General features: G+C 43.2%; 1 protein-coding gene across 4 annotated transcripts in view; it reads right to left on the bottom strand.

Annotated features, from left to right (window-relative positions):
• Nucleotides 1-23,151, bottom strand: part of tmem63c (transmembrane protein 63C) — a 30,593-nt gene that overhangs the window by 3,887 nt on the left and 3,555 nt on the right. Inside the window, exons 1-19 of one of the 4 annotated variants that reach the window (XM_034112054.1) lie at nucleotides 17,359-17,439; nucleotides 13,160-13,385; nucleotides 9,802-9,881; nucleotides 8,152-8,239; nucleotides 7,306-7,343; nucleotides 6,445-6,587; nucleotides 5,517-5,568; nucleotides 5,304-5,412; nucleotides 4,497-4,570; nucleotides 4,280-4,360; nucleotides 4,084-4,204; nucleotides 3,773-3,906; nucleotides 3,489-3,611; nucleotides 1,974-2,127; nucleotides 1,780-1,886; nucleotides 1,079-1,165; nucleotides 904-969; nucleotides 642-804; nucleotides 451-556 (exon numbers count right to left, since the gene is read on the bottom strand). In XM_034112054.1, the coding sequence (XP_033967945.1) occupies nucleotides 451-556; nucleotides 642-804; nucleotides 904-969; nucleotides 1,079-1,165; nucleotides 1,780-1,886; nucleotides 1,974-2,127; nucleotides 3,489-3,611; nucleotides 3,773-3,906; nucleotides 4,084-4,204; nucleotides 4,280-4,360; nucleotides 4,497-4,570; nucleotides 5,304-5,412; nucleotides 5,517-5,568; nucleotides 6,445-6,587; nucleotides 7,306-7,343; nucleotides 8,152-8,239; nucleotides 9,802-9,881; nucleotides 13,160-13,385; nucleotides 17,359-17,390 (1,984 nt within the window). In that variant the 5' untranslated portion in view covers nucleotides 17,391-17,439. Of the gene's footprint in view, nucleotides 1-450; nucleotides 557-641; nucleotides 805-903; nucleotides 970-1,078; nucleotides 1,166-1,779; nucleotides 1,887-1,973; nucleotides 2,128-3,488; nucleotides 3,612-3,772; nucleotides 3,907-4,083; nucleotides 4,205-4,279; nucleotides 4,361-4,496; nucleotides 4,571-5,303; nucleotides 5,413-5,516; nucleotides 5,569-6,444; nucleotides 6,588-7,305; nucleotides 7,344-8,151; nucleotides 8,240-9,801; nucleotides 9,882-13,159; nucleotides 13,386-15,766; nucleotides 15,869-17,358; nucleotides 17,440-23,151 lie in introns of those variants that run through there. The other 3 variants (XM_034112055.1, XM_034112057.1, XM_034112056.2) reach the window with 3 other exon arrangements.

Here is a 23,151-nt window from a genome sequence, read left to right as displayed (position 1 = left end):
CTGAGTATTTTGAATGCTGAAGCAAATAGAAGCTTGGTGAGCTGTGGGCAGAGACAGGAGCAGAGTGGGCGTCTGGCTCGCAACTCACTGTGTCTGAGTGTCTGGGACTACAGCAGCACATTCACACAGTCTGCATCGGACTGGCAGGCAGTGGAGGAGAGTGAGGTATGAGGGTAGACAACACACACACACACACACACACACACACACACACACACACACACACACACACACACACACACACACACACACACACACACACACACACACACACACACACACACACACACACACACACACACACACACACACACACACACACACACACACACACACACACACACACACACACACACACACACACACACACACACACACAACATACTAATAGGGAAGGTAATGGGACGGCAAAGAAAGAGGTAGATGGGGATGAGAAAGTATGTTGCTCACCAAAAGGTGTGATGATGGGACATGTGATGCTGTAGGTCATACTGACTGCAAAGATACACATGGTCCAGGCGTACTCCAGGCCAAACTGGAACTCATAGGCCTGGCTCTGCAGATGAAAACACAGTTAGAGTTTGTACATGATAAAACAGAGCACAATCTAATGTAGGCCTACCTGACAGGAAAACACTGACCCGTTTTACATGAATGCGCTCCGCCTGGGACTTGGCGAAGCAGAGGCGGAGGGCATACACTGTCAGTGCGGGGATACGAAGCAGCTCCATAGATGTGCCAATCATACTGGAGGTAATCACATAGTTTACAAAGAATGCACCGTTGTCAGGAAGAAACACACACCTGGATCAAGAAAACAATGAAGACTTAGTGTTTGGTCTCAACCGAGATATCTAACGAGCAATCATAATTGATATAGTTCAACAAAAGAAGACATCTTACTGGAATTTGACTTCCTTCTCATTCAAGAAGTTGACATCAAAGAGCCATGTGAAGAACAGATCCAGACTAACAAATAAAAGCAAAAAAGGTGTTAAAATCATTCGAGTTGCTGGGATACAAGTGTAAAAGAGAATGAATATGTTTGTTGATTGCCTGCACATGTGCTGTAATATACCTGGACAGACCAAGTGAGGGCAGGATGATGACCATGAAGACCAGCAGGAAGAAACACTTGTGCATCGTGACTTGGTTCTCTCCAGATCTACGACATCAAACGAATAACATTGGAAAAAATCGTTATGCAATGCATGTATAGTTAATAAACACCTATCTAACGCAGTTGCTTTCAACATAATGAATTCATTATGTGAGATAATGTCATGTAAAGTCAGCTGACTACATTACAGACTGTTGCGTTCATTAGCACGCACTGCACTTTTCACTTCAGCAAACAGTTCGTTTGCATTCGGCTCTTCACACATCACGCCTGCACAACACGTTTGTGGCGGTGGTTATGTAAAGTAGTGGTGCTCATAGGTGCTGCGCGAGGTTATCTCCTTATGCACAGTTGTTCTGCTCCTCCTCCTGCGAGTCGCCATGTGCTGTTCCACTGCGCATGGCGACTACTGTGCATATCATTATCCTCACTGGGAGATCTCTATGACAACCTGCCCAGAATAACAGTGCAGGGAGAGTGACAGGAAGGAGGGAGCAACAGGGTGAAAGAGAAAAACATTATCGAGATGAAAAAAACAGAAATGCTGAGAGACTGTTGAGACGGGCCTCTACATAAGATGGGGCTATTTGAAGAAGCGAAGGACAGGCATTTTAATTTCATAGTTGAGAGGAGAGTGCTGGTCGGTGGCTGGTGCGTACCTGGTCCAGTGGGACTCAAAGAAAGCAGAGTAGTAGACGATGAAGGGCAGGAGCACTGAAAACGCCCACAACAGGAGGGTTGGGAAGAACTGGGTAATGATAGGGCTCTGGAACGGACAGAGAATTATTCATTATTGAAACCTGAAGAGGGTTGAAATGTAGCATTCAGGTTAAACTTGAGCTCAGAATCTGACCCGCAGGCTGTCCACAGGCCTCGTGACGTTGAACTTGTCCATAGTGTTGACGATGATGGCGGGAGTGGTGAGGAAGAAGAGGAGCAGAAAGAGGAGGATGTTGAGGAGGACGCAGCGGAGCCACCAACGAGATCCGCACACCGACAGGTTTTCCCTGGTGAGAAATAATGAGCCTCAATTTAGAAATCATCCAGCAGGACCGACAACACACTACTTTCCACACTATTGACATACGCTTTAAATAGCCAGCTCAGTATGTGAGCGTGTTTCCACTGCACTGGACTGGAGAGTCAGTTGGGAACCGCACATGTCAACGCTCAGTTTTAATGAAGCAACAAAAGGACCTGCTCAACCCCGCAGCCTGCCACGGCTCCAGTCGTCTCGTTAGTGCAGAAAACACATAAACACAACACACACACTGCTGCCAATCAGGCGTGAAGCACAAACAGTGAGCGCTGCCATCTCTGTGGTTAATATCCCATACATATGCATCCCTCCCTTGTTACATAATCTCGCTGCGACTGCTGCATCTGCTCTCCAAGATAACAAACATGCATTATAGCTAATCCAATCATGGATAGGGAATGAGCTTGAATGGTGTTTGAGAGCTGCTGCACACAAGAAACAACACACTCTTACATCTTAGAGCTCAGACACCCGGTAAAAGCTGAGATGCATAATTTGCATAATGTTTACCTCTTGTCTAAATAAATAGACTCTTTGAGGTCCATCATCACAAGAACATTTTGCATCGACAAACCTAATTACAGCCCACAGCACTTTGGTTTAAAGCCTACCCACCATCCAGAGGTTTCCAAAGATACAAAATATGTTGGGTAGATTACAGGGAAATGTGTGTTAATGATGCATAAGATGTGTCAAAGGGGATATTACACTCAAAATATGGGTTTACTCTGGTTTCCCCCACAGTCAAAATACATGCAGGTGAGGTTAATAGGCGGTTGGACTGTAGGTGTGAATGCGAGTGATGGGAGAGGTTATGGCTCCCTGCAACCATGCACTCAATAAGTACATATAACGAATACATGGACATGCTCCATGAAAACTTGTTAGCTATGGCGTTCACAAGTTTAAGTTGACATTAACCTAAAACTTTTGCCACAATTTGCCAGATCTCGCACGTATGTGTTTCCTAGACGGATAAATCAGACAGTGTGGTTTTGAAAAGGTTGAGAAAATGCTGTTTAAGTGTATGTTAGATGTGTGTTTTGTTAAAAATGTGTGTACAAATATTTACTTTGTTGATGGGGTGAAGGAATCAGTCATAATCTGTGACAGCATTCCCTTCTCCCATTGGGGTGAATAGATTCAGAACCTGTTGCCAGTCCCATGAAAATCCTCAAGCCACACACAACAGTTGTTTTATGTGCAGGAAAAGCAGCAGGGGTTGTCGATGTGAAAATGTTGTCTTTGAGGCTAATCAAGGGAACATAGAGTTGACGAGGTCCCAGAAATAAAGCAAACTATGTGAGTTTTGGGAATGTCCTTACTGACCATATGATGTCACTGGGGGCAGGTGCGTAGCTGACCCCCCATTTGTGGGACTGCACCACAGTGGTGATGCTGGACTGCTGGGGAGAACGACGGCAGCGAACACAACCATAGTCCTTCACAATGCTGGAAAACAAATCAAGGTGCAGGAATCTGGATCAGTATTCGGTAATGAGTGCTCTTTTGTCACTTTGTGGTTGTTATGGTCGCCCCCTGCTCTGAAAGGCTTTATGTAATGATAGGAGCTGACAGACATAAACCTTGATGTCACGTTGTTGTTTACTCACACAGCAGTCATCCTTTCATCACGGAAAGTCACAAAGGCGATGCCGAGCCTCTTCATAGAGATGCGGTTCTTCTCAGCATTAAACTCATCCGTCCGCTTTTCTTCTAACTCGCTGTAGTACTGCTCTGCATCCACCTGCAGGAAAAAAGTTAGGCACATATCAGTCACAGCACCTTCCACTCTCAGAGAGATCCCCAGACCTACAGTCCCTTCTTCTTGGTTGCAGTGCCATCCAGTGGTAACAGACTTTCTGTGCAGCACAACTAAGCTACAACACATTTACTTGCTTTAAATCAAGCGGGTAAAAAGTACCTTTTCAAAGCCACAGAAGTCGCAGCAGAATATTTGAGCACATGGATGGATCTTGATCATGATCTTCCCCTCCTTCTGGGCCTTACTGGCAAAATACAGCCTGCCTTTCATTGCCTTCCGTCTGCAAAACACAGCGTAGTCAGATACATGCATTCACACTGATCCCAAACTGAGTTTTTCCGATCTGCTAATGTACCTCTCCAAGTCCAGCCTCATCAGGTTGTGGACGTCGAGGCAGAAACGAATATCAGTGACAGTACAGCTGGGGTAGGCCTCACTAGTGAAGGGAGCAAAAGGAGTTCATTGTAGTGAAGGTAGTCCAAATACTGCATGTATAAATGTGCGGATTTTGGTGACATAAGTAGCTGATTTAACTTGACTTAACAATGAAAAAGAGAAGTAAACATAAGTACTGAAAGTGTTTGGTGATGAGTCCTGGGTCAGAGATCTCTCTTGGTATGGACGTTATCATCAGCGTCCTGGCTACCTGCAACATACAGTACGATACATCCATCATTAGAATAATAGACTCTTATCAAGAGGTAGAGCCACACTAGCACACGTCTCTATGATGTTATGATTATGAGGCAATGGGCACCTGGGCAAAGACATGTAAAGAATCTTCCCCCTATCTTGCATTAGAGACACAGATTCAAAGATACCTCTTTTTGGTCATTAGGCATCTCTTTGTAGACGTTTTGCACTATTTCCTGGACTTTTGTCTCTTCTTTCTGTCTCTTTTTGTGTCTCTTGGTGTTTTTAATCCGTTTATTTGGGGTATTTGTCTTTGTAGCTATTGTGTGTCTCTTTATGAATGTTTGGTGTCTCTTTTGGGTAATTTTGTGTCTCTTTATGATCCTTTGGGTTTCTTACGAGTCATTTTGTATCTCTTTGTGTTTTTTTTTTTTAGTTTGTTTATGATTTTGCTACAAGACATTTTAGCAGTAACAGAAGCTTTGTTTGTGCTCTGAAGGCCGGTTTAGTAATCTGTGCATGTAAAGATGGTAATGACAAACATATCTTTACATGTAGACATTTGGTTCACAAATTAATTGTCCTTAAAGAATAAATCCTTATTAGTCCTTTTGACCGCTGACTTTCCTCGAGAAACGTCAGCATGTTGACATCATTGGTCCAGAAATGAAGGTTAACTCTCAGAAATGGTCTTTTATTTTGCAGTGTAAAAATGGCCAGGCTTGATGTTTTAACAGAATACAGACCGTCTCATCTTCTCTGTACTCCAGCCGTACCAAGTGGTGAGCCATACACATCACCGTGATGATGAAGTAGACCAGAGCCAAGATGCTGTGGAGCCACAGAAAGCTGTCCCTACAAGAGGCACAAAAACGCTGCTGTAGTTTAAACAAATATAGATAGTCCCGTTGTTCACATGTCTGTGCTGCATCACGACATTTTAGAAGTGTTGGACTTACTTTGCGCTCACATTAGCCAGCGTTGTTCTTCCAAAGTTTTCAGGACTGTCTCCTGTAGAAATAATGAAACATGACAGAGGGAGACATTTACATTTTCTAATGAATTAAAGGAAACTCTGCCTCTTTTGTCTGAAGCAACAATGAAGTCACCATTCAGAGAAAACGTTTTCCATCCAATTTAATGAAATCTCTCACATCTCAATGACATTTCACCCTAAATTCGAACATCGCAGTCATGCCTAAATCTGCTGTTTTAATTTGGGCAACCTTTATTTTCCATAACCATGGCAGCATGTCGCAGGGTGTTGGTTTATTTAATGACTGGGGTGACACACTGGTTCATAAGAGCCAGAAGTAATAAAAAACGTTCTGTGGACAGCCCTGCTCCTTGTGGACCCCTTAATGACTCCTGCATTCATCCTATTATGGAACGGCTTAGTCAACACTTCCTACAAAATAAGCACACAACTGCCAAAAGGCATTTCTGCTGCGACCGTCCCACCCCTGACACCTACATGTGCATGTTGACAGGAAATCAAGCACTTTCTATTTCTATAAATCCGAGGCTTGATGAGTTGCCATTGGTATGCTAGCAACTCCCATTAGATCAAATGCAGCCTTTGTGTGTATAAGCAGAAGTAGTTTCACTTCATAAAGATGCCTTTTGGCCCTTTTTAAGTTCAAATGACCTTTCCAGCTGAATCCAAGTATAGTTTTAGTCTTTTTCAAAACTCAGCTTTACCGCAGATTGTTTTAAGCTATAGTTTTGGTGCAATAAACCCTTTGGTGTGTAGATGTCTGTGATTGTTTCTGTGTGGCCAGGCTCCGATCCCTGTGTTTCCACTATGTGCCTCTCTTGAAGTAAAGGATATCCTTTTAGCTTTTTAAACAGTCGGCTGGCGAGACCATCATCTAAAGACATAAATACCCTGGAGGTCTCCGGAAAAGTTGACCGGCAGGATTACGGCCAAAGACAGCAGGCAAACCACCGTCATGAGCAGGATGATGTGGCGCTGGAAGGACAGGTATGTGACCGCATCGATGCCGCACTTGCTACGTATCTCCTCATCCCTGCGGGAACAGATAGAGGGGAAACTCAGAATCCAAAAATAAAAGAGTTCCTAAACACTGTATGCTACATGGATCGAATAGAGATTTACAAAATGATCTTGAGGTGTCAATAAATACATTTCCATATGCGAATAATCAGAGCATTGCAATATTAATCAAACATGTGTATGTACTGTAGCTTTGTCTATTTCCAGGACAAATAGACCTACATCTTATACCTCATCTTGAGTAAAACTGTGCCACTACTACTTTGATGCCAGAAGTTGTGGGAGGTTTAGGAAACCTAGTATTATAAAACAGAACAAAAAAAGCATAACATACTGTAAGAAGAAAAGATGCTGGTGAAATGGCCCACACATTGCAAACTCTCAGGGTGGGTTTGCACTTTCCCAGGGTGAGACACTTTCACGGTAGCTAAAAACAGAGGCACCCAAACTTAACCATAATACTATGGAAACCATGGACACAGTGGAAAGCGCTGTTTTACTGCCCTTAATCTGTTGTGTGCAGTCAGACTGGAGCGAGAGCAAATATTCAACGGGAAACCACGGCACCAGCGGTCGCACGGGACAGACTGGTTTGTTTTTGCTGCTAAATGACATATAACAAGACATTTTACATTTGCCGGTGACATCAGCTTTGAAGACACTGGGGCCAATAAAAGGATGGAAGCTAAGAGTGTAAAAATATAACCAGGGCAACTGCTTAGTGTACTTACTTCATATGGTAAAGTGACGAGAGCCATGAGCAGAAGCCCTGGAAGGAGAGGAGAATCATAAAACAACCAATGGATTAGTTGTTAAAGATAATAAAGGGCATATGTATGCAAGTCTGTGCACACCACATCTGGCTATTTGCATGTATCCATCATTTGCATAGTAATAAGGTCTGCAGAGGGACATAGAGGGGGAGATTTAATAGGTCTAGCCTGGAGCAGTAACCACTTTACTGCAGCCTCAGCTGTGAGTAGGCACAGGGCGATGACTCCAGTCTGACTCTTTGTCTTGCACCGTTAAAAACATGCACGGTGTGACCTCAGTCTCTCACACAGGTGTCATGGAGTCACACACAGTGCAGAGCTGAGTCATGAGCCAAACTTTCCTCTAGCAACAGTTGATGTGTGTTGTGGGGTAAAAGTGACAGCTTGTAAAATGAGAACATGATCAGTAAGACTGCTAGACTGTGTGACTGCGGTTTTAATTAATCTGACACAATACATCTGAGTTTCTTAATGCCTTCTCCTGTATAGTAGTATTCTGCAAGTCTCACATATATGATGTTTACTCTTATTATGATATTTGTGGAGATTTAAACCATGAGTGGTGCTCTAGACTAGAGCAGTCTTACAATGAGCCATTGTATTTATTGACAGCTTGTGTTCTACCAGCATTACTACTGTACTGTATGCACTTAAACACATAGATACATAGTCACGTTTATTGTGAAAAGCGTGACACAAACTGAAAAAAAGGAATACAAATCAACAAGGTGCCTTGTATTGATTTGAAAATGCTTGGTGCTTTTAGCAGCTGATAAAAAACTCAGAACCAAACACAAAACTCACCATGTCCTTGGTGTCCGAGTCGGAGGGGCTGGACTCTGACGGAGACTTCTCCTTCTCACTTGGTTCGCCATAAAACAGGGACGTGAGACTAACATTGGAAAACAAGATGATAAAAAAGAAATGTCAACATTATCATATTACCGACAAGACCTTATCAACAGATCCATTATGTACAGTAACTCAGTGCTGTAACAACGAAGAGATTATGTAACTGCTGCAGACAGTCTGAAACCAATACTGTGTGAACATAGAGAAGACATAAAGCATGAAGACATAACACACATCCAAGGTCCAATCTAATAAAGCCAGTGTGATGACAGAATCTGTGGCTATTCCTCTCTGGGCTGTACCACTGACAATTCAACAGCGTCTCAAATTAAGCAGTATAATTGAATTAAGAGGGAGGACCGCTTTGCAAAACACACAGATGCTGTGCCGCCCTCGGGTGCTGCAAAGCCGCCGTCAGTCAAGCAGAAATAATCCAGGCCGCTCTCCCCTGAGAGCAGACTCAGGTCAAGCAGAGGAAAACTACTGCAGACTCACACAGACGGCTGAGTGGACCTACACTCATTTTGGATCCTTAAATGTAGTGATTATTGATTAAAGCTTGAGTCTGACCTCTCTCATAATGATTTACAGCAGCATGAAAGCAATTACAATAAGGAGGCTTGAATATAATCCATCACCTTCGCTGAATGGTTGACAAGAATGATGATTAATATAGGAAAAAAGTACATATAATTAATGCAAAGATTGCAGAGGTCATTTTTTTATAGAAAGGTGGGCACCAATAGTGGAGGTTATTAAGATATCAGATACTTATATATGTTTATATATAAATGATATATTTATTCTTAAATGAATAATATGTATATTTTCATATGTTTATTGGAGTGAACATTTGTGCCTTTGTAAAGTTTAACTTATGTATACATTTTTTGTAGTTTTATTTACATATGCTTGAGTAATTACCATTGAATATGTTCAGTTTTTGTTGTTTGGAAATATATAAAACCTTATAAATACTGTAAAAGGGAATTTGAAAAATAACCAAATAAAGAATATATTTAAAGGTTATTTAAAAGAAAATTGTTTTCATACTTTTACATTACATTAAACTTCATTTGGCTGAATCCAAAGCGATCCAAAGCGACTTATGATAAGTGAAAAAACAAATAAGATTCATACTCTGAACAACAAGGAAAGTGCACTGTCAACATATCTAACAAAAATACCCAGTGATTCATATGCTATCCTAAAAGATATTGTTTTTGTAACCAAAGATTATTCTTACATCCTGTTTCCCTTAATACCAATTTGTTGTTTTGAAATAAGTGTTAGTTATTTTAGGATTGAGAATACTCCTCTGTGTTTACATATCTTGGAAGTGCTAACAATTTGATATTTTCACTTTCAAGCACGAGACCATTTTTAGAGTTGCAGTCCAGTAACAACAAATCATTTTAAGAATGAAAGGCAAACTAAATGTTGCCTTCTTCGCAGTGCCATGTATTCTCAGCAGAGGGAGCTGGAGGCTCCAGGATTAAGGACCCGGGAGGGGTCCACAGAGGATTTTTTCTCCATCTTAAATCTTGTCATCGCTTTTCAAACCAGCCAGTGTATCAGACTTTTAGTGTTAGCTGGATTCACCTGTCATTCTCCATCAGCAGAGCCAGGCGGCCATAGTCCCACGCAGCCTTCCTCAGACAGGAGAAGATGAGCAGCAGGAACTGTAACACAGACCCAGAATATGGAAGCATGAAGTACCAAGTCTGATTTACACAAACACATCCTCATCTGTTACGGGCCTTATCGTAAACCTTTATCCTAAAGCTTGATTTGAAAGCTATGGCTCATCTCTGCATTCTTATGAATAGTCTACAAATAACACACAGGTTCACAATGGAGCAGCAGCAGCTATAATGAGCCATCTTCCTTCTATAGAGTGGTACCGTGGTTGTCTTGGAAACTACGAGAGACAGGTCAACATGCCCCAAGAACACATGCTGTTCACTGCAGCCAAATTAGTGTGGTCAATAGCAAGCTTAAATATGAATAGACTCCATTCTGCCACAAAACGAGGAGCTTACAATGAAGTAAAAAAGCTCATTCAGTGAAACATCATAGCACACAATAGTGGATTCAGACTGAAAGCCCTGGTTAAAGATGAGAGCATACCTGGGTAATGATGGATGAATGTTGACAAATTCAAATTGAGTGAAAGTGATGATGAATATTTGATTTTAATTACAGCATTAAATCATTCACTCATTTGAGTTTAAAAGGCATTGGGTTTAGTGGGCAGGGATCAATGTTGGATGTGATCTCGAGCCACGCAGAGTATCAGGACGGCCTTCACTAGGCTAGTAGCTGAATAATGAGTGTGTGTTCGCATTAGCAGTCAGGGTTCAAATGGCTTCTTTAAATTAAAATCCCTCTATTCCTTGCTCAGTCCTCTGTGTCCGTGCCCTTCCTGTTGTTTTGTTTCTTTGGTCTTGATGTGTGGGCATGCTCTCTTTAAGACCCACTGATGATTTATTATTACTCTGTATAATGATGATGGAGTGAAGAGGTCTCATTAAGAGACAGCCCTCGCCCCATTGCGTTGTCGTGACAACTAGGCAGCCACAGAACGCGCCAATTAAAACACAAGAGTGGCAGATTGAGAGTGATATCAACGCAGAGATCAAGCTTGACAAGGCCTGACAGCCAATCATCATCTGGTGACAGGAGGGGAAATATGCCACTACAGTGTGTTTGGAAACACTGGATCCACTCTATTACACTTTGTGAGAGGAAACATGTTGATCTATAAGATTCAGATCCCGCTTGTTTGCGGGATCTAGTAAATGATTACTAGATCCAAAAGCCTGACGAATACATCGCTCCACAGTGTTTTCCAATTTTAAGTTTAGTGTTTATAGAGCTGCACCAGACAGATAAATTGATCGAAAAAAACAAACAAGAAACTTTATAGATAATCAATAAATGGTAAAATATTTGTATTATTAATATATTTGGTTTGAACAGACTAAACTAGAGATTTATAAACTTTGGAAAACTGGGATGAACATTTTCACTATTTTCAGATATTTTATTGCCCAAGCGAATCTATAAAATAATCTTCCAAGTCATCGCTAATGAAAATTATATTTTTTTGCAACACTATATTAGTTTAAAGGTCTAAAAAGGGCTATTTCTACTGATCATAATTCCATTGTTGAGGTCTACTAGAATAGATTTAAATTGTTCAATGTTCCAAACTCACATTGGTTTCTCATACAGCATCTCTGTATAGTACTGTATGTGTATTCACTCTCTGTCCTACACACCTTGTTGGAGCTCCTGCCCCCCCCCCCCCCCCCCTAACTGATAGAAATCAAACATATTTAGGATTGTACATCTAACCATCTATCATTTATAACTGTTTCCTTTGGAAAACATATATCCTGAATTTATCCAGGAGGGTTTCACAAAAATCTAAATCTCTTCTTCCAGGGAGTCCTGGCTTTGCAGGGGGCTGGAGTGCATGCATTAGAAAGAGTGGGGTTCACCCTGGAGAGGGCAGGATTTGATCAGATACACAGATAACCATTCACATCCAGGAGCATTTCAAGTATTCAATCAACCTGGGGACCTGCAACATCAGTAAAGACTGGGTTAGGACTACTTTACATTTAGGAACACTGAAGTTTGAGGTTATTGATATAAGTCATCAGAAGGTCCTCTTAATTAAAACTAAAATGGATCATGTGTGTATTTGTGGTTTCTATAACACGGAATGTCCACTTTCATTTCACACGGTCATGTGTGATGTCCAGCATTTCTAACACTGCTGATGCAGCTGTCATACTTTATTATCATTTAGAGCAGAGGAAATGCCTGAGACAGATTTTTTTACAGACACAGCCCTCCGATCATTTATCACTTGTTGTTGTTTTCTGTTTGTATCCTCGTTATATTTCAACAGGGTGGTGGCAGCTCTGGATTTATTCACAGACCTTGTTATCGAGGCCCTTGAATTAAGCTGCAGCAGTATAAAGTAGAGGTCACCTATAGAGCAGGGGTGTCAAACTCAAGGCCCGGGGCCCAAATCCGGCCCGCGACTTCATTTTATGTGGCCCTGCAAGAGCTTGCAAAGAATATAATACGTTTATTATACGGTTACATGCCACTTTACAGAAGCACGTTGCCAATAAACTACATGTCCCACAATGCATCTCATTTTGTGACATGCGCACTGAAGAGACTTGCAATTATTTGCCCTAGACTTTTGCCTTCAGATGTAGTTAATTATGAAGTTATTACCCTATCCGATAATAATCCAATGCAGAGGCAATAATGTAATATAATACATTATTTCATATATATATATTTATATAGTCTTAAAGTTACAACCGGCCCTTTTAGTGCAACCATAATGCGGCCCGCGATGAAATTGAGTTTGACACCCTTGCTCTAGAGCATATAAATGGACAACAAGCTCCTTGATAAAGAGAGCAAGTGTAGTGAAAACAAGAATGTTTTTTTCCTGTGTATTATTAATTCCTTTTTATAATTTGTCATAGTCAATTGAACTTTTACGGAAAATGTCACTGTTTCCAGCTTCTCAGACATGAACATTATCTTTTTTTTGGTCCTCTATGATAGTAAACTAAAACTCTTTTGCATTGTTGGTTCAACAAAACATGACATCGCCATGGGCTGTGAGAATGTATGCACCTTTTTGTATAGACCAAACATTTGATCAAAACAATTATGAGCTGATAAAATATCATACAATTAATAATAAATGAAAGTTAGCTGCATTATCCCTCTATATGCATAACTCAGAATATGTTACTGCACTGGTCATTATAGTAATTGGGACGATATGAAAATGGCAAATGACCTTTTGAAAATCTGTTGGGTATTATACTTTCCAAACAGATGTTAATAGACCATAGCTTATCTCACATTAATTGTGTAAACTGTGTTAATGGGTGGTTTGTTGGGTGTGAGTCTGTACCATCCAAAGGACAACATTGATTGCGAGGACAGTGGGCACCCCTCCAAACGGGAGACCCTGCAGGACGCTGCTGCGGGAGTGCGCGCGATAGCATCTCTCTGCAGTGCTGTTTTCCTCCCCGAAAGAGTCCAGGATGCTCAGAGCATCCAGGTCTGCAGCGCCCCCCCCCACAGGGGGCGCTCTCGTCGCAAACAGCTCAGAGTGCGCCATCAGCACTGGACCATATCTGAAGGGAAAAATAAATAGGAGAAATAAAGAGAGAATCCATTAGCCAAGATGTGTTAAGTGTTGGAGAAACGTTTGCTGACAGCACCATAAGCTCAGTCATACAAGAACAAGTTGGAACTGCGAAAATCTGTGTTTCACTGCTGATGAATAGTTTACAAGAGAAGACAACGTTTGTAAAGCCTGCTTTAAGTTGGACTTAGGCATGTAATGTGTTGCCATTATGCACATCCATTCAATAACGACACACCCTATACTAGCCTGTATTAACATTGACTGAAAATGTTGATATTTGTGGGAGACGGAGGGTGTGGTGTTGGTAATTAGCGATGAAGTTGAGATTTAAAAGTCGTTTTTTTTAATACACAATTGTGGTGATTTATTTTTTCCCAGACAAGTGTGTGCCACTCACTCTACAGTAAGTGCAGTTATGATAGCACTTTGAAGAGGTCTAATGACCATCTCATTCCATTAGCAGTCATCGATCCGTGTCTGTTTATCTGACAAAGTGCAGACGTCACGTGAAAGTGACAAACTGATCTGATGACAGTTTTACTGCACCTCTAAAACATAAGAGTCTATTTGAAAGGAAGATGCTAACAAGCCCATTTGACGACGTAAACAAGAGCAGATTTTTGTTGTGATAGTCTACTCTAACAGTGCCAGAGTAAAAGCTTAAACTGTGTACACTGCAATAGTAAACTACTTGTTGAGGATTATTTGTGTTGCTGTGTACTTCCCTCTGTCTATAGAAGCATGTGCACAATATGGTCATTCACTCTGCCATGACCACAGAGTGGAGGCCTAAACCAGCAGCACACACTCTCGATCAATACAGTCCCGACTACCAGCTGCTCGGCTTGTGTACACTCTTCACTGAATAAACAGTCTGAGGAAATGGAGCAGCAACAGAGTGCTGACAAAGCTTTGCATCAATACTGGGTTTCCACCTGAGTGAAAGACATCAGTCATCAGATTTCATGGGGGAAAAAACAGATTCCTCGCTCAAATCTGAAATGTTGTTACTGTGACTCCAAACAGAGTGTAGTATACACAGTGTGCTCCGCAGCAGTAAATGGCAGCCAAAACTGCATCACAACCCCCTGTTGTCCAACTCTCACAAGAGCTGTGAGCTAACACGAGATTGAAGTGAAAAAGGGAGAGGAAGCTAAAGGCCTCCAAACTGGCACACATTACTGAACCCAACTTGGTGTGATTTATCACTGCGCCAATGACATCATTTCCTGAAAAGCTTAATCATAGTTTTGTGAAGCATTTACCAAACAACAGTTAATGCGCAACAGACACCATAGCAGGATGTGTAGTGTAGGAGGCTGAGCTGATCAATGGCAGTGTCAGAGAGGTCTGGAGAAGTATACAAATACAACGCAGTAATCTTTTAGCGGCTCTTTCTGCACCACTGTGGTCTCTTTCCTCGTACAGTTTTGAAACTGTATAGGCTTAAATCAATACTAAGATGCTGTCAGATACACAGCATCTGAGCCTCCCTGTGGAGACAACTGGGGAGGAGATCTCCTGAGGAAGGATCTCAAAGCAAATGCATAATGTACAAACACGTCTGCATAGCTGTGTTTATACAGAAGCTGCTGGACATTAAAGCAGGTTTTCTCTCTCTGCCAATAAAGAAAAAATATGCACAACATCATAATTTTTACAGCTATAAATGGATTAACAACCACATAGGCTTTTAAGTTAAGGAGGGACCATGTAGTACTCTTGAGAGAGAGAGAAAACATATTCATCATAACCATTTAGTTAACTGGTTTATTTATATTATTAGGATTATTAAACGTAAATCACATATTGAAATGTGAATTACAAGCACGCGATCAATAGACCAATCAATTAGCTAAAGCATCTTGACTAAATTCCCTTCATTTTAAATTGAGATAAAAGCCATGCTTGGGATAACAGGGGATAATGTTTGCAGCAATTGCCTGTTTTTTTTAATTAATTCAACCGTCATGTGGAAAGCCTAAAATGGCTGCAGGACAAAAGGTAAACAGTTCCTATTTTTATACCCCTGTGATTAGCTGATAACACACATGCCAAAGAGCAACTGTGTGACATGCAGCAACAGGAGCATGACGCCTTACCACACACACACACACACACACACACACACACACACACACACACACACACACACACACACACACACACACACACACACACACACACACACACACACACACACACACACACACACACACACACACACACACACACACACACACACACACACACACACACACACACACACACACACACACACACACACACACACACACACACACACACTATAAGCTGGAAGTAAACTGGAGCTCTAACAACATCAGATATGCAGAAGCTTAAACAGACCTTTATCGGCTCATTGACATCTTCTTCTTCCTGCATCAGTCGAGTCATTCACTCTGAAAGCTTCCGGCTGCTGATGCTAATATAGTCAAACTATTCCTCTCCACCTCCAGAACAGAGCAGGATGCTGAGGATACAGGCTGACTTGTGGTTTCACACAGCATTAGGACAAACGTCACAGCATGACTCAGCAGTTTAACCACTAATCACTCCATGGATATTCTGTCTTTCCGTCTCACCCATCGTATATAAACACTCAAACATGCTCACAGTTCTCCCATGCTATCCTTTTCTTCTCCATCTTATTGAACTCTGCAAATCCAAAGTCTTTCTAATCCTTTCCCTCTGCTCATTTCTCTCCCACTCATCCCTGACTGGGGCTTCCAAGCCAACGCAGCAGCTTACAAACTGATGTTTGGCTTTCGTTGTGCCTCCTTTTGGCAGCATGAGTGGAATCTGCCCTCTGTGCTCAGTAGGTCTATTATGATCACAGATGCTGAAGTCAGTACAGGAGCAGCGAGCCAGTGATGAGATATACCTGAGTTTGAGTCAGAGAAGCAGAATAGGGGAGGGAAAAGCTAGCTCAGGTCTGCTACTCAGCTCATTGCACCATAAAAACAGCTGAGGTATCTGCGTGTGTGAGAGAGAGAGAGGACAGTATCCCTAAGGCAACACAGATAAAACATTTAAACCGCAAATCAGAAAGTCAGAAAGTCAATAACATGCAATAAACCCTGATTCAATCCAGAAGTCTCTCAGCACTTCCTCCCAATATTTTTGATTGAATTAGAGGCTGCCGGAGCCTTTGTGCTGACTGTTTAAGAGCATTGTTATTGTAGGTGTGTCAACAACACATTTTGGCTTTACATATAAAGAGTTCAAAAACATTGAGTCTCGCTATCAGATCTCTGAGACTGCACAGACTTTGAGCAAACATGATAGCATGTTAATAAATTGCACATGCTTTTTTTCAACAGCTATTCAATGATTCAATACAAAGACCTACAATTAAGAGAAGACATACTGTATACAAAAAATTACAGTATTAGAACTAAAAAACAACAACAAAAAGTCCACGTGATTGTTGTTTAGCATGACATATTCTAATTAGCACTAACGTTGATAGAAAAGTCGATTTTGTTTTTAGACATATATTGCAGTTGAAATGAATTGGAAATCAGTCCAATGGCTAACTAAAAACTAGGAAGTGAAAAGTGTTGAAGACATATTTAAGTCAAGACCAAAGTGGTGGACTGACCATTGTTGCCCTTCCCACCTGCCCACTCAAAACAACACACTATAGGTTTAAATGTATTGCCAAAAAATAACCAAAGCACTGAACTAATCACTTCTACCATCCTTTAAATCCCTTTAACAGATATGTTTGCTTAGCCAATGTTGAAACAAGAAGCTGAATCTATGATATCTCATATAAAGCCATGACAGGAAACATCTTTATATGTTACCATGTTTCAAAGGGACTGGTTATTAATTCATAGCTTTACCCAAGCGTAATCAACAACATAAAGCATTTGGAGCACAGCACCCCTGAAGAGATTTGTCTCCCGACACTCGGTTGGATCAAGATTCATTACCTGCATGAGGAAATGAGAGAGAAATGATCCATAAATAAAGTGTGAACTTGAGTTTCTTCAAAACCTCTGCTCTGTCCGAGATGAAAGACTACCAGCAAGCACAACTTTCAATCACCATAAATAAAAGCGTGATGGCCTCAGAGCTGCTGTTTCCCTCTTGACTGCAGCCTTGTTAAACATGGCGTTTCCCCCTGCCACGACGCCTGCATGGAAGAGGGAGGTTTGCAGTTCCCCTGCCAACAACGTCATGTGAAAGACCCAGAGATGGTAGAATATTATCTGTGCTCTTCATGTTAATCTCAAACTGAGCCCCTGATTATGGAAATCCTAGTGTTTAAAAGGTATTCTATTGCCAATAAAACACGAGACATGAGATGAGATGAAGCCTTGTGGAAACTGATCTGTTCTGATCTGATTTAAAAAGGCAATAGCGGGTAGAGAAAATAATGTAAACACAATTTAGCTTAAATAATGTCAGCTTTAAATATCTCTCTCTTTATTTCTCTTAAGGTTGCCAGGCGTTTTTATTCACTTGCTTACCCCTACATTTAAGTTGAAGTCCTTTTTCATTGTGAGTTTATATTATTTAGTCCCCCTGTAGTTTTCCATCATCACCAAAGAGCACCTGAGGTGGATTTACTACTCTTGTTTCCTCAGGGTCACAGGTAAACCCTCCAATAATCCATATGGATCAGAGGCTGAATGATGGCTTAATTGTGTTTCGTCAAACCAGAGTTGACGGTGCAATTGCAAAACCACACAAGGGATGTAATGAAACCGCGCCAGCTTATCAGCTCTCGTTCACTTACAGAACATGAACTACAGGGCAAGTAGGGACACCTGAACATTACACGTAGACATGAGGTCTAATTATAAAGCCCTTAGCATTCATTATATCCTGCGTAAACAGCGTTCACTTTTCAGGGAAGGTTTTCTACAAGACTTTGGAACCTGGATGCAGATGTGTTTCCTGCTACAGGAACATAGGTGAAGTGGGCTTGTGATGTATGGCTGAACAACATGGCTCCATCTCATCCTATACAGTATGGGGGTAAAATGGGACTTTCTGTCTTTATTGATGGCTTTGTACACTGAGGCATTATTACATTAGAGCTTTGGACATACACTGAATCATACTGTTGACTAAGATATTGTTGTAGTGTATGCTATACTGTAGGGTTAAGACTTATTTCCATCCAATGTTCTGCATGAACCCATCGGCACATATGGGTCTGACTAAGATGAAACCTCTGTGAGCACAGTAGAGGTTCTGTTGTAGCCATCGGGACAATCGTCTTCTAGCGTGCACCGGTCATTGTTTATAGTCCCATTATCAACCTTACAGTCGCTTACAGGCTTAGTTTACACTCTAGATAAAAGCTAAATCATCCTCAGATGACAGCCGATGGGTTTAAAGATGGCATTTTAGTCGCTGTGTTCTGCCCCTTTTGCTCTCCTCATGAACTGACCACTACTATTAAACCCTATCTGTTAGTGCTATAGCCACATTTAAGGAAGAGATTCCACCAATACTTAACTTGATAGCATGTCTGCATGTAAAGGAGGAAACTTATACAAAATGTACACCACCCCAAATTGATCATGTTGTTGATAGTGCTACAGATGCGCTGCGAATACAATTAGACTTGTTGCTCCTTTGAAAAAGAAGAACATTGTCACGATCTGTCTGTGTTGTGTTTTGTCTTGTCTTTTTCTGTCTTTGGTTTCCTGTTTTATTTTGAAAAGTGTTCACCTCCTGTTTTGCCTGTTGCTTTCTGTCTGTTTTCCCTCCCTGATTACCCGATTGTGTTCACCTGGTGCCCCTGTGTTTTCTCCTCCCTCCTCACCTGTCTCTTGTTTGTTTGATTAGTCATGTGTGCATTTAGGTTCTGTGTTTTCTGTTAGTCTTTGTTAGTTCCTTGTTGTAGTTTGACGTTGTTCACGGGGAAGAGTTCTGTTTTGCTCTGTCTTTAAGCCTTGAAATAAAGGTATTTTCGGTTTATCTGCATTTGGGTCCTGCCTGCTTCGCTCTCAACCCTGACAGAAGGAACTAACCAAGGATTGGCCCAGCAGATCCTTTTGAGTTGGAATTACTTAGTTTTTCCTTTTCTTTGGCTGGCTGTTCTGATAAGTGGAGGGGAGCGTCTGGAGTTCAGCAGCGAGAGGCTGCTCTGGCTGAGGCACACCAGATGGCTATGGAGAAGCCAGATTTAGTGAAATTCTTACCTGGCTGGATTTTGGATTTCCTCTCGGTGTGTTATCCCCTGCCTGCTAGCCCCAGCCATGCTGGCTCCCTGCCTTCCAATTCCCATTATGACACCACACGCATCGGTGTGTTCCGTCTGGAGTCAACCCTTGCTTCCGCCCCAGTTCCTGCTCCTGTCCAAGAGTCGTTCTCTGGAACTCGTCTGGCTTTTGGAGGTCCACGGAGCCTCCAAAAGGCTCCTAAGAGAAGGAGTTGCAGGTCCAGGCTAGCAGCCCTAGCCACAGAAGCCATGCTTTGGGCTCCAGTACAGGCCCCAGCAGCCATGGTTCCAGCCCCAGTTCAGGCCCCAGCAGCCATGGTTCCAGCCCCAGTTCAGGCCCCAGCAGCCATGGTTCCGGCCTCAGTCCTGGCCCCAGCAGCCATGGTTTCGACTCCAGCCCCTCGTCTCCGGCCGACGCCAGCTCCCCGTGCCATGTCGGCATTCCGGGCGACTCCAGCCCCCCGTGTTCTGTTGGCGAACCGACCGTCTCAAGTCTCCTCTCAAGTTCCTTCTCAAGTCCCCTCTCAAGCCTCATCTCCAGCTCCCTCTCGAGTCCCCTCTCAAGTTCCCTCTCGAGTCACCTCTCAAGTCTCCTTTCAAGTCACATCTCGAGTCTTCTTTCAAGTCACCTCTCAAGTCCCCCCTCGAGTCCCCTCTCAAGTCCCCCCTCGAGTCCCCTCTCAAGTCCCCCCTCGAGTCCCTTCTCAAGTCCCCCCTCGAGTCCCCTCTCAAGTCACCCCTCGAGTTCCCTCTCAAGTCTCCTCTTGAGTTCCCATTCAAGTCACCTCTCGAGTCACCTCTCGAGTTCCCTCTCGAGTCCACTCTCAAGTAACCTCTCGAGTCCACTCTCAAGTCATCTCTCTCGAGTCCCCTCTCAAGCCTCCTCTTGAGTGTCCTCTCGAGTTCCCTCTCGAGTCCCCTGTCAAGTCACCCCTCCAGCTCCCTCTCGAGTTCCCTCTCAAGTCCCCTCTCGAGTCACCTCTCGAGTTCCATCTCTAGTCCCTTCTCAAGTCCCTCCTCTAGTCACTTCTCTAGTCCCTTCCCGGTTCCCTTCCCAAGTCCCTTCTCTAGTCCCTACTCAAGTCAATTCCCTAGTCACTTCTCTAGTACCACCTCTAGTCTCTTCCGTGGGGGATCCTGCCGAAGCCTGTCCCACCGGCTCCGGTTCCTGCCCGGCCTCTGGAGCTGTCCCGTCAGCACCTTCCTGCCCGTCCTCCGGAGTTGTTCCGTCACCGCCTGCTTCGCCCTCGAACCCGGCCCCCTGAGAGCCGCGGTCTTCGCCCTCGAGCCCGGCCCCCTGAGAGTTGCGGTCTTCGCCCTCGAGCTCGGCCCCCTGAGAGCCCGGCCCCCTGAGAGCTGCGGTCCTCTCCCTCGGGCCCGGCCCCCTGACTCTTCCTGCCGCTGCCTTTGCCCTCATGCTCGGCCCCCTGAATTCGCCCGCTGTGGTCTTCGCCCCTCCATGGTCTCTGCCTTGCCCCCGGGCCATCCGCCCGAGACCCCCACCTTGGACTCTGCCTTGACCCCGGGCCGTCCGCCCGAAACCCCCACCTTGGACTCTGCCTTGCCGTCCGCCCGAGTCCCCCTTCTCGGCTTCTGCCTTGCCCCCGGGCCGTCCGCCCGAGATCCCTTTCGGGCCCTCCGCTCTGCTCCTGGGCTGTCAGCCCAAAACCCGTCCTCCAGACCCCCCTCCACCCACCCTGGTGGCCCTAGTTTTTCCGTAAACTGCCGACTGTTGTGTGACGCAAATGCTGCGGCTGCAAGGCATTGTGGGGCAGCATTTTCTCCTCTCCTTTCGGTGAGGGAGGTCCAGTGGTTCCTAAGCTAAAGGAAGTTTGAAACCTCCTTTCCTTTCATTCTAGAGAATTTGAACGGCTTATCATGGCTACCACTGAGGGACTTCCGGGTCATTTCACTGCGTTAGGAAGGTTCCTAAGCTAAATGGACTATTCGACTTCAGCCCTAGTTTGTCGGGGGACATCTTACTTCTTCCTTCTCTCTGTCTATAGCTGTACTCTCATGTTCTGATTAACCCAGCTTCCCCAAATGTCTTTCTTTTTGGTGTCTATATACGCCGGGATCCGGAGTCATGGATGATCCTGCGGTCCTGTGTCCTGCATCGCGAGCGCTGGATCTTGAGTCGTGGCTGTGGTCCTGGATGGATATCCTCGTGGATTCATCTTCCTATTATACACACATGCATTTCCAAACATTTGGACTACCTATGTTGCAAATGTATTATCTTTTCAATTTACACACGGCATCTATTGCACGTCTGTCCGTCCTGGGAGAGGGATCCCTCCTCTGCTGCTCTCCCTGAGGTTTCTCCCAGTTTTCTCCGGAAGTTTTTCCTTGTACGATGTGAGGGTCTAAGGACAGAGGGTGTCGTATTGTCATACTGATATTCTGTACAAACTGTGAAGTCCACTGAGACAAATGTAACATTTGTGATATTGGGCTATATAAATAAACATTGATTGATTGATACTAGGGATTGAATTGAAATATCGCCCAGCTCTTTTATTCTGAAAGTATCTTAGCATATTTAAATAGAAAGGCCATGTTTGAGTGCATCTTATTTGCACTCCACAGGAGCTACAGGGCTCTGCTGTCATAGTTTGGTTGGAGGGTGGTGTTGGAGGATGTGGATGGGAGACCCTCATCAGATTCAGCCTGAAGGGGAAAGGGGGCGGAGGTTTTAGCACAATCTGCTCACCACCTGCTCAGTGGAGGAGGGAGGAGATGTACTCTTCTCATACCCACTCTCTCTCCATCACACAACACAAACACAGATCACCAAGGCGTGTCTGCTCACAGCTAATGCAGCATCCCCCCCAGCACCTTTCTGAAGGCTGAGAGAGCCTTAGCATGACTGGCGTGATGACTACACACACTAGCAGAGATCATCAAACCTCACACCTGCTTCCTGTCTGGCTGCACATGCTCATTGGGGATCGCTGTGTGTCTGCCCTGCTGCTGTGGACTGGGTCGTTCCTCATTACATCTGACATCAGTGATGGCTTCAGTAAAACCTGACTCACATAATATGTGTCTCTGTTGCATAACTATGAGTTTCTGGAAGATTCCCCCCAGTGCAGGAGCTGATCCTGAAAATGCGCCTGAGACCCCCACATCTACAAAAAAGTCAAAACACTGACATCTTAATAGATTGATTCAGATAAATCTCTGCTCTGCAAAATAAGTTGTTTTTATAAATGCTTCTTTACAATAACTTTGCACCTATATTTTTGTGAATTACACTCCTTAATATTATACAAACACCAATCATATTCCAAAGAAGCCATTGGAACCCATTTGTTTTAGTACCATGTGAAAGTAAACTTCAGTTAAATTACAATTGAGTGATAATACAGTTTAAAGCATAATGAGATAGCTGATGAGAAATCATTATTCTCTTCTCAACAACCATGTTTGCTTAGTGTTGGTCTTTTATGATAAAAAAACAACCCAAAATGCTAAGACTGTTAACATTTGCCAGGTCTCTGTAAGCTACTTTTCATGTAATTCAATTATTGGGAGGCAATTATGT

The sequence above is a fragment of the Pseudochaenichthys georgianus genome, chromosome 22 (genome assembly GCF_902827115.2).
Source record: "Pseudochaenichthys georgianus chromosome 22, fPseGeo1.2, whole genome shotgun sequence".
Taxonomy (NCBI): domain Eukaryota; kingdom Metazoa; phylum Chordata; class Actinopteri; order Perciformes; family Channichthyidae; genus Pseudochaenichthys; species Pseudochaenichthys georgianus.
The sequence above is the reverse complement of the archived record's forward strand: the minus strand, read 5'-3'. Positions and strand labels throughout refer to the sequence as shown.